General features: G+C 44.8%; 1 protein-coding gene across 1 annotated transcript in view; it reads left to right on the top strand.

Annotated features, from left to right (window-relative positions):
- The first annotated feature begins 597 nt into the window (after positions 1–597).
- The window catches only part of UCH2 (Peptidase C12, ubiquitin carboxyl-terminal hydrolase 1), a 52,760-nt gene continuing 42,342 nt past the window's right edge, over positions 598–11,015 (top strand). Inside the window, exon 1 of the mRNA XM_086800656.1 lies at positions 598–818. Within this exon, the coding sequence (XP_086656782.1) occupies positions 788–818 (31 nt within the window). The 5' untranslated portion in view covers positions 598–787. The remainder of the gene's footprint in view (positions 819–11,015) is intronic.

Raw genomic sequence — 11,015 nt, 5'->3', positions numbered from 1 at the left:
ATTAGAAGAATCATTGTTTGGAAGTTCAATAGGGCGCTTAGTTACATTCTCCCAAAGCGTGTCATCACCATCACATCTTTGGGTAGTGGAAATGCATCTCCATCTTAAATAGAAAAATTACCTTTATTTTGGCACTGTAATTCTATATCTTGTTCATGTTATGTCTTCGTTCATGCAATAAAGCATGAGAAAGATGTTTCTTTGCAAGATCCTCACTAGCAATGCAGCTCTTGTAGACATTTGAGTATGAAAGTTGATAAAGTTTAAATGGGCATATCAAAAATGGGTGTGTTCAAGGAGTGACGATTATAAATGATAAAAAAAATTGTATTGTTTGAAATGAAGCTTCCCTCATTATATATATATATATATATATATATATATATATATATATATATATAACCATACAAGATTTTTTATGTGCTTGGATGAGGCCCTTGTAATGAAGAACACTGTCATATAAAACCATCTTCATTATTTTAATGTATTATCAAGATTACAATAATTATCTTCAAAACCATAACCATAATTGTTAATCTTAGCCTATGGAGCCAATAAGGTTAGGATTATAGTGGAATGACAACCATAATCATAATTATGACCATAACCAAATCATAACCATAATCCTTAAGAACCATTACCAAGATTATGCTCATCACGATAAACCTTATAAATCAGAATCAGAATCATAATTAAGAATAGCGTTGTGTTCTCTTCACTTGTTTGTTTGCTGTAAGCGTTAACTTTATAAACACGTTGAGGAGCAGGGAAGCAACCACAGGGAATCATGTCTTGGTGTACTATCGAATCCGACCCAGGTGTGGTTTCGATTAATCTGCTGTTTAGTATGCTGATGTTAATAATCACTGCTTTTGTTAAGCTTAGTTAAAGCTTTCTTGTACTTCCTCCTTTTGATTAATTAAGTTCTTTTGTGCCCTCTTCCCCTTGATTAATTATAACTGGACTGCCCTAAATTTCAACTTTTTAGTGTACATTTGTTTTTTCTTCCTCCTATCAGGAGTGTCAAACAAATCCTTTGATTTGGAAAGCCTATGTCCTCCTTAAGTGTTATTTGCTAAGGTCAAAAGAATAATGGCTTCCAAATTTGTTGGAATATGGTATAGCCACAGTCATTATTATTGGTTAGCTAGGGCTAACCCTAGACACTACAAAATTTTCAAATAAGAAGAATGTTGTGATGGACTAACCTTTGGTAGGGACTGCCCTAAGTGGTTTACAGAGACTTATTACTACCTAGGAAGCTTGCCATAGTCCTTGGTCTCAAGGTTTTCTAGCTAGCGACTAGTGGATGTTGATTCATATCATCTCACGAATTGACCAGCTGGTGGTTAGCCATGTGCAGTCATGTTCTACATGATGTAGTAGCATGGTGTGTGTCGTGTGCAATCATGCTATCCACAAGGTAATGATATGAACTTGAGCAGGGGTTAGCCATGTCCAGTCATGTTATCCACATGGTAACGGCATGGGGTTAGCTGTGTCCAGTCATGTTTTGTACAATGATGGTGGCATGAGAGATGTGTGGAGGCGAGTGGATGTGTTTAAAGTAGGCAGCTAAAATCAAAGACCCATGATCACTAAATGGTGAAGCTCCTCATTTCAAAGAACAGTTTAAGTAAGCAGCTCAAATCAAAGACCCATGATCACTAAGCAGTGAAGCTCCGCATGTCAAAGCACAGTTAGTTGTGTGAATTCAGAGTGTCACACAATCACTCCTTCTGATGAAAAGACCGGTGTCTGTTGGTGGTGCTGCAACAGCTGACTGCTGCCCATATCAGATCTTCAGGCAGGACATCTCCAATTCTATCTTTTGGTTGGTTAAACTGCTCTAAATGGATAGAGCTTTGTGAGCTGCAGAATCTTACATTTCGACTTTTCTTTCCTCTAAACCAAAAACTATATTACAGACTGTGTAATCTTGACACCACCATGTCATCACATATTCTTCTTCATCCACACCACCTTGAATTAGGATTCAAATTGGTTTGCCCATGAAAATAGTTCAATTGGAGAGGCTTCTCATGAGAATATGGTATTATTATCTTTGTCTTCTTGTTTGCACAACCTTGAAGTTGGATTTGAGCTAGCTCATCCTTGCAAATAGGTTGATTGGATAGGCTTTTTGTGGGAAGGCCGCACAAGTTGTGCAATTGTAAGGCCATTGAATGTTCTTATTGGGGAATTGGAGCATCGGTTGGCAAATTTTGACGCAACTCACAAAAGTCATCCTCGAGTTGTGCTAAGTACTTTGGTTTGGGAATTGACGTATCAAATCGGACATGAATTGATTCCATGGGTAATTCTGGTTGAGGGCAAAAGGACGAAAGGACCAAAAGTATGAGAGATCGGAGCAAATCAACACAGCATGCAATGAGTGAGTGTATATATGATAAAATCCAGTACAAGAGCTCAGTGTGAGACTCTGAAGGAGTAGAGAGGGCTGCTGTCCCATGATAATGCAGGGGGTGGAGAAGGCCACAATCCAAGGCAGATAGTAGGCTGCTGTCATGAAGAAATGAGCAGAGAGGGCTGCTGCCATCCCGATGTCGAGGTCAAGGAGCAGAGAGGGGCTGCTGTCCCATGAGCTGTGGCGAAAACGCTGATGTGCTGATGTAAGCAGTGATGATCTGCTGATGTAAGCACTGATGATGTGCTGAAGTAAAACACTGATGTAAGCACTGAATGTAGCAGAGAGGATGCTCAGCCTGTAGCAGCAGCCGGAGTAGATAATCGGCCTGTAGCAGCAGTAGGAGAGGATGCGCAGCCAGAAGATGCGACAACTCCAGCAGCAGCAGAAGGTAACGATGCACTGCCTGAAGATGAAGGAGCACCGGCTGCAGCAAGACTCCGGGTTGTGATATATCTGGAAGTGAATAATGTTGAGTTTCTCTTATATGCTTGAAGGACTGCTGGTCGGTCAGGGTAAACTGTCGACCAGCAGCAAAGACAATAAATACCAAAAATACCCAAAAAATACCCTTTTGGGCTAGATAAAATAGCATGTTTTCACACACCCCCTCAAGCCATAAGGGGACCATGAGAGAAGATGAAAAAAGGGGTTTGAAGAGGATCATGAAGAGGAATGGGGCGTTGGTTTGTCGATGGTGTAGAACCGTTTGAGATTGGGTGGTACTGGATCAATGCCACAATGCAAGAGGTTTTCACATGCATGAATGCCCATTTTTGGGTTTTCATTCACACATGCGGCCCAAACACAAAAAACAGAATGCTATGCACAGGGAATGCAAGATGGTAAATGCAATGCAATGGGTTTTCACATGAGCCGTGCCCTCATGGGGTTTTCACTGACTCATGTGCCCAATACAACAATGATAAAAAATATGAAAGGAGAGGAAGATCCCCCTCTCAATATGCGGAGGGTGATGGTGGAGGACCGATGCTGATCCTTCGTGAAGACGCTCGAGGATGGGCCGGTTGACGGACTTTGTAAGGATGTCTGCATGGTTGTCCGCCGTAGGAAGGTACTAGAGTCTGATGGTACCAAGCTCAACCCGTTCCCTAGTAAAATGAAAATGGACACCCACATGCTTGGTATGGTTAGAAAAAATAGGATTGCCAGCAAGGGCAATCGCACTCCAACTGTCGACGAAGATGGTAGAAGCGGTGTCAGTGGGAACGTGCATCTCTGTAAGAAGCTAATGAAGATACATAGCCTTAGTGGTGGCATCATAGAGGGCATGGTATTCGGCCTCAGCGGAAGAACCTGCAACGGTATCCTACTGCTTGCTAGACCAAGAGAAAGGGGCAGATCCGAGGGAGTATAAATAACCACCATGAGAACGTCGAGAATTGAAATCATTGGCCCAGTTGTCGGAGTCCGTGTAACCACGCAAGGTGATCCCATGTCGGTAGTGAAGTCCAAACATATAGGTACCTGCTAGATAGCGAACAACCCTCATTGTTGACTCCAATGTGGCCCCTTAGGAGCATTGAAATACTGACTTAAAATGGATGTGCAATAGGAAATGTCAGGTCGAGAATTTGTGAGCCATATGAGTTTCCCAGCTGGTTCATAAGGTACACCGCAGTGTTGACCGATTCTGACCAAAGGCGTTTAGGCAGCTCAGCTGCAAAAAGCATGGAGTGTGCCATATCCATCACAGATCGGTTCTTATGCTCGACCACTCCATTTTGTGAGGGGAAGTTGGTGGAGGTGAGTTGGCGTTGAATGCCCTATTCTTGCAAGAACTCAGTAAATTGATGGGAGATAAGCTCACCACCATTGTCACTACAAGCAATCCTAATCGAGACGCCCATTTGATTAGTGACTAACCGAACCCACGTGGAAAAGTATTGGAAGGCATCTGATTTATGCTTCTAGAAATACACCCACATGTACCTCGAATAATCATCAACAATTAGCATGTATTAGAGAGACCCATTCAAGGAGGGGTTTGCGGATTGCCCACTGAAGTCGAAATGAATCAACTTGAGGATACCCTGAGCACGATGAGTAGCATGATGTGGGAACAGGGAACAATGCTCCTTACCCATTTCACATGGCTGGCAGACATCCTTTGTTAGTTTGAGGTTGGGTATGCCTTCAACTAACTGGTCTCGAGACAATTCATAGAGTGTATCGTAGGGCATGTGACCATAGTGAATGTGCCATAGTCGTTCAATGTCCGAGGGAGCTCTGGTCACATAGGCACGAACCCGATGAAACTCAGAATCCTCGGAAGATGGCTCAGATAAAAAAGTAGACATCCGGTATAAGCCATCCTTTTGTGCTTGGCCCATGGGCAACAGCGAGACCGGTAGTCTCATCAATTACCTCGACAACTCGCTTGTTGAAGTAAACTCCACGATCGAGTTTGGTCAGCTGGGATACAGAAAGTAAATTGAGGCCCAAGTTAGGAACAAGATAGACATTGTCCAATGTTGCTTGATTGGGGCCTGTGTTGGTGTCAAATAAAACGGTGCCAACAGATATGATGGGCATCAGTGTGTTGTTGCCACATTGAACTTCACCCTTAGCAGGTTGCTGAGAGATGAAAATGTCGCGTGCCATATGGTGTGCAGCTCCACTGTCAACTACCCAAGTGATTGGATGGCCACAGGGAAGAGTTGGGTGGGCTTCGATGATAGGCACAGAACGATCATCAGGTAATTGACAAATCTGAACAAGGGCAAATGCTTCCATGCGTGGACTGCCTTGTCTAGGTTGTTGTTTCTTTTTCCATTTGGAAGAGTAATCAATCTTAAATGTGACCTGAGTGACATTGGCCGAGGGGTCGGGATGTGGTGTAAGAGATGACGAATCAGACATCTCTTCTAGGGTGGTAAAAGAAACTGGTTGGGTGGGGGAGCCTTGAGCGACTTGACCAGTGGGTCGCCACGGAGATGATCTAGGCCAATTTGTACCATTACCTTGTTGCGGGTTCTTCGGGGGGGAACCTTGCAGAGCAGGTGCTACATTATTACCCCCTCTTGACCGCCAATTAGGAGCATTATTGCCACCTTGGTTGTTTTGGCGATTCGAGTTAGTGGGGTTGTTACCTCTATTTTCCTTGGCTTTAATGCCACACTCATCATCAACATGACCAGACGTTTGGCAATGAGTGTAGAATCTTTTCTTTTTGGGAATATTCTGCCAGTAGGTAGTGGGTGTTTGAGGTAGGGTTTTTTGGATCAGTATTGTTGCCTTGAGGTTTGCCTTTAATACCTGAGTTGCTGTTCCCCTTCCCTTGCTGCCCTTATTGGGTAGAGGTAGTATTGGACACAAGGGTCCCCTCTTGAGTAGAGGAGGAAGAGTTGGCACTGACTCATATAGGTTAGGCATAGGTTCTAGACTAATGGTCTATGTGACAAAAGTAAGGAAACTAGGAGGCAACTTGTTCAGTAAAGTGATAACCTGGTCTTCTTGAGACTTAGCAGAGCGAGTGGTGGCGTACTCCGCGTTAAGACGTTGGTATTCAACAACCTTCACGGCTAGGTCATCACTCTCTTTTATAGAGAAAAGTTGGATTTGATGTTCGAGATCAATGCGATGCGTGTGATCACGTGCTGCATCTGTCTCTGCGAGGTGTGCCCATCTCTTAGGGACATAGGGGAACTGCTGGAGTTGTGAATGAAACTCTGGCAGAAGGCCTTGCATGAGCTCCACTATGGCAGTGGCATTCCTAGCCTCCCAATAGCGGACGACGTCAGGAAGTGCTAGTGAGGGGTGGGGTTTTGGTTCAAGTCCCTTCACTAGGTTCCAGGAACCTTGGGAAGTGAAAACTTGTTCCATAAGATTACACCAGGTGGTGTAATTAGACCCATTGAAACGAGTCTTTTCTGTGAAAGCATTTTTTGGACATAAGAGACGCGAAAGGAAGGAGGTGGGGAGTCCAGGATGGTTGGTATCCATATCCGGAGTGTAAAGGGTGAGGAGGAACTCCAAAAAATCCACTAATACCAGGCATATGTGTAGGACCTGGCGAAGGTACTCCATAAGATGGAATATAAGGTTGGGCACTCGGCATAGGTGGAATACCTGGTTGAGGCACAAATCCTTGAGTGGGCACATAAGCAGGAAAAGCATTAGTGCCAGAGATGGGTTGGTAAACCACTTGATACCTCGGAATGCTAGGCGGCATCGCAGTGCCAGAAGGGATAGTGTTGATAGATGCCTGTGTTGGGTAAAACCCATACGCAGGACCCAATGGGGGTGCAGTCGGTAATGACTGCACTCCAACACTAGCAGGAAAAGACATGGGTTGGGTGGGAGGGTTTTGTGCTCGAGGGTGAGCAATATTCCAAAACACATCAGGAGCAGGAACAGAAGGTGAACCAAAAGAGAAAACAATGTTACCTCCTCAAACACTAGAAGTTTGGGAGTGAATTGTACTCCTAGACCCTCCTCTATTTGGGTTCACATAATTCTAGGGATCGAGGGTAGTTGATGGTACCATATGTTGAACCTGTGCTATAGAAGAAGACACCCAGGTAGAATTAGGAACATAAGTACTCTAAGGCACATACGAACTTGACGCGGTCAGCGGCAGGGTTGATGATGATGGATCTCTTAGTGTTAACTCCTAAGGCTAGCTTTATGACCAATACTTACCACCTACCACACGTCACATAACCATGTCAGCAAACAGTTTCACACGCACGGTTCGCAGGCGGGCGTCCGCTTACCCGGAACTACACATTGGTCAAGCAAGCATGAAAACAACATGCAATCCCTGGCATATACAACTGTCATGGACACCAGTCCAATGTACATATATGATGAGAAAGCACGGGTGGACCAATTGGGTGGCCAAATGGTGACATCCCCCCCTAAATAATTGTCCGCAACTGAAAAGCATTCAAATATGTTTGAAGCACATGCGGGCAATCTCTGAAGAACTCTTCATCTACCCATTTAGTATCAATGGGAAGATAGTTCTTAAACTTCACAAGGTAACGCTTGACAACTTTGCCTGCAGCAAGCTTGCGTTCCTTGTGATACACAATCTGCTCTGGCCGTAAGATCTCCTCAAGCTCACCCACTTCTGGTGGATCCTCAATGACCGTTTCACCGGGCTCCAGCCCTACATACTTGCGAAGGAGACTCACATGAAAAGCATTGTGTATGTGCCAATGACGAGGTAATGCCAATCTGAAAGCCGCTTCATTGATCTTCTCATCTGCTTTGGCTGCAAGATCTCCTCAAGCTCATCCACTTCTGGTGGATCCTCAATGACCGTTTCACTGGGCTCCAGCCCTGCATACTTGCGAAGGAGACTCACATGAAAAGCATTGTGTATGTGCCAATGACTAGGTAATTCCAATCTGAAAGCCACTTCATTGATCTTCTCGATCACTCGAAAAGGCCCATAGTACCTGGTTGCAAGCGTAGGATATGCACCCTCTTTGCCAAGTCTCTTTGCAAGTCTTGCTTTCTCAAATTTCAGCAATACCCAATCATTCTTTTTAACATCCAATTGCCTTCTATGCTTGTCGGTAGCCTTTTTATGCTTGTCTTGTGACCTTGCAATGGCTGTCCGCACCTGAGCAAAAGCAATATCCAATGTGCTGCATCCCTCGGTTGCATGTGCAACTCTTGAGCAATCATTGCCATTGCATGATCCATATAAGATTCAGCTTTCTTGGCTTTCAAACGGTCGTGTACCAATGGATCCTTGCGGCGGTAGAGATTCATATATATGTGTGTGTGTGTGTGTGTGTGGAGTGCGTGTGTGTGAAGTGCATGTGTGAGAGCATATCTTGATATAGAGTTTTACACCCACTATTGGGCACTGATGACGTTAGTGGGGATGTCGTAGTATCTAGTCCATACTATGCATAATGGAGTTAATAGTTATATAGTCTTGTGGGTTGACTACCATGAGTATATAACATGCACGTTCCTAAAGGTGAATTTGGGCATGTTCCAGGATTCATCTAGGTATATAATTTAGCCGTATTAGCGGACATGCAGATTTCACATTGTGAAGTTTTCGTCCGAGTTGCGGCCAATTGATATTGTGCTAATTCTTTCTATCTTTAGCGGTGCATTTGCCCTATCAACTACTTATTTGTTGTACTAATTCTTTCTATTTGCTACTTCCCTTAGTGCTAGGCTTCATTATGACTAAGTCTGCCCTGCATCTCCGGAGGTTTGACAGAAACTCAGTACGAAGGGCTTTGTGTGAATATGTGTGTGTGTGTGTGTGTGTGTGTGTGTGTGTGGAGTGCGTGTGTGAGAGCATATCTTGATACAGAGTTCTACACCCACTATTGGGCAGTGATGACGTTAAGGAAACGCTGAAGGGAAGCTTGGACCTGATGTATGCTGAAAACGCTGATGAACTGATGCTCTCCTTGTTACCTGGGAAGGAAACGCTGAGGAGATGGATGATCTATGAACTGCTGAACTGAGATAATGGGCTGAATGGATGCGCTTCTTATATATATGTGGGAATGATGCTGGTCGGCCAGTGTGCTCCAGTCAGCCAGCCCCCCAGATGCTCACGACTTGCCATAAATGCCTAACTGTTGTCAGCCCATACCATGTTGTCGGCTGGGCATAAAGTGCTGTCGGCTGGTGCTAACAGCCCTGACCTGATGCAAATGAATGCCTTACATGCTCATGAAGATTAAGGTACTGATGTTGGTGCTGAAACACCTCCATATATGATATATGCCTGAATAATACTTAAATGTCCTGTTTAATGCTTGATGATGCCATGCCACTTGTACACCTGATGGGTGTGCACGTGACAGAAGAAGAAGAGGCTGCAAATAATATGCAAGGTGGCTGTCCAACGGTGATAGCCACCTTCTACCCGATCTCCAAGTCCCGTACAGCCCAAACAATCTCCAATCAGCACCTCAAATCAGCAAACCCTTGACGCCCCACTGTCTCCAAGCTTCAAGCCACCTGGGGCTCTGATACCATGTCAGAAAGCGGAAATGAAGACAACTGCTGTAGAGAGCAAGACACAGATGAAAGAGAGAGAGAAGCTGTGTAACCCTGCTATATACACTAGAGAAAATCCCAGAATCTACAATGTGGAGTGTTGGGGCAAGGGGGCCATTTTATATGGCCTCAGGCTGCTGGTCGGCCAGCCTAAAACAGGCCGACAGCAGCCCATGCTCACGACCAGCCTATGGGCAGCCCCCCGACCAAAAAAAGCAAGTCGGCCAGGTGCCTGAAGTCGGCTAGGTCACCTGGACAGGTCGGGTACTGGAGCATGCAGGCGGCCAGCATCTGGGGACAGCCGACCAGCCACACCTCTGAAAAATGGGGAAAATACATGGAGAGTGAGGAAAAATGGGAAAACACTAAAACGGGCGGACACACCCACAAAACAGAGGCCCTGATATAGTGTACAGACAGGAGATGACTCCTAACAATTTCCTGTTGGCAGTTCTATGTAGTTGTTCCTCATAAAGGCCAAGGTTATCCATGACCAGTTTATTGGCAATGGGTGCTGCTTTGTCCTTTGTTCAGTTTGTTGCACTTATCCTCACCAAGCTTCCCCCGGAGTACGATGTGGTTTCTCGAGCTTTGCCAGGTCACAACCACTTAGCTGGATTTTGATGACCTTAGCTCCCTTCTCTTGGAAGAAGAGTTCGTCCTCGTTTCTTAGTGTAAGATGAAGGTGCCTCTTAACAGTTCTGATCAGGCACTTACTTCAGTTTAAAAGCAAGGTTGGAGTCGTTGCTTCTCATGTGGGAAGAGAGGACGGATTGTTTGTCCAAGAAGGATAAGACCAAGGGCAAGTCTTCATCTTAGAAGAAGGGTAAAGACTCGCCGCACGACAGTGATACAGATACTTCTAGTACCACATCTAGGGCTCCCAGGGCGCTTCGTGCTCGGGAGGACCAAGATGGTGTACTTCTCTAGTATACATGCTGTCACCAGCCTGGACATTTCCTAGTATGAAAGGGGTCTGGTGGACTACAGGATTTCTAAATATTTAGAAAGTACAAGCTTTGGGAATGGGGGATTATCCTAGAATACAAAGGACCGCACTCCTAAAAATTAGGAGAGTTGCTATTTTTGGCCCGACTCCGATGAAAATTTTGTTCGCGTCATTACATTTGGAATTGAGCAGATACCAAGAGTTGGCAAAGTGCCTATGACAAAATGTCTACGAGTTGGGATATTTTTAGAGATAAAGTTTATGGAAGGACCCATCTCTTAGATTGGGACATGCGGCAAGAAAGTGGACCAAAGTGAGACAAGTGGCCTGACACTTGTTAGAAAGTGGGTCAAAGTGAGACAAGTGGCCTCACACTTGTCACTTCAGCTATTGTGTGGCTCTCCACTTGTCATTGTAGCCTTCTCTTGCCATTTTAGCTCATGGGAGGCCCAAATCTATAAATTAGAGCCATCTCTCTTCATTAATAAAGGCTCTCTTGCTGCACACTAGTCTCTACCACCGTTACAGGCTGCCCAATGATGGCTACTCTCTTTCTCTCTCTCTTGAAGGCTGTCCATGAAGAATACCGGCTGTTGGGGACTGTTTTGGAGGCTTCCATCGCGAAGAAAT

This window comes from Cibotium barometz, chromosome 1, assembly GCF_041138505.1.
Source record: "Cibotium barometz isolate CiBa-2024 chromosome 1, ASM4113850v1, whole genome shotgun sequence".
Taxonomy (NCBI): Eukaryota; Viridiplantae; Streptophyta; class Polypodiopsida; order Cyatheales; family Cibotiaceae; genus Cibotium; species Cibotium barometz.
The sequence above is the reverse complement of the archived record's forward strand: the minus strand, read 5'-3'. Positions and strand labels throughout refer to the sequence as shown.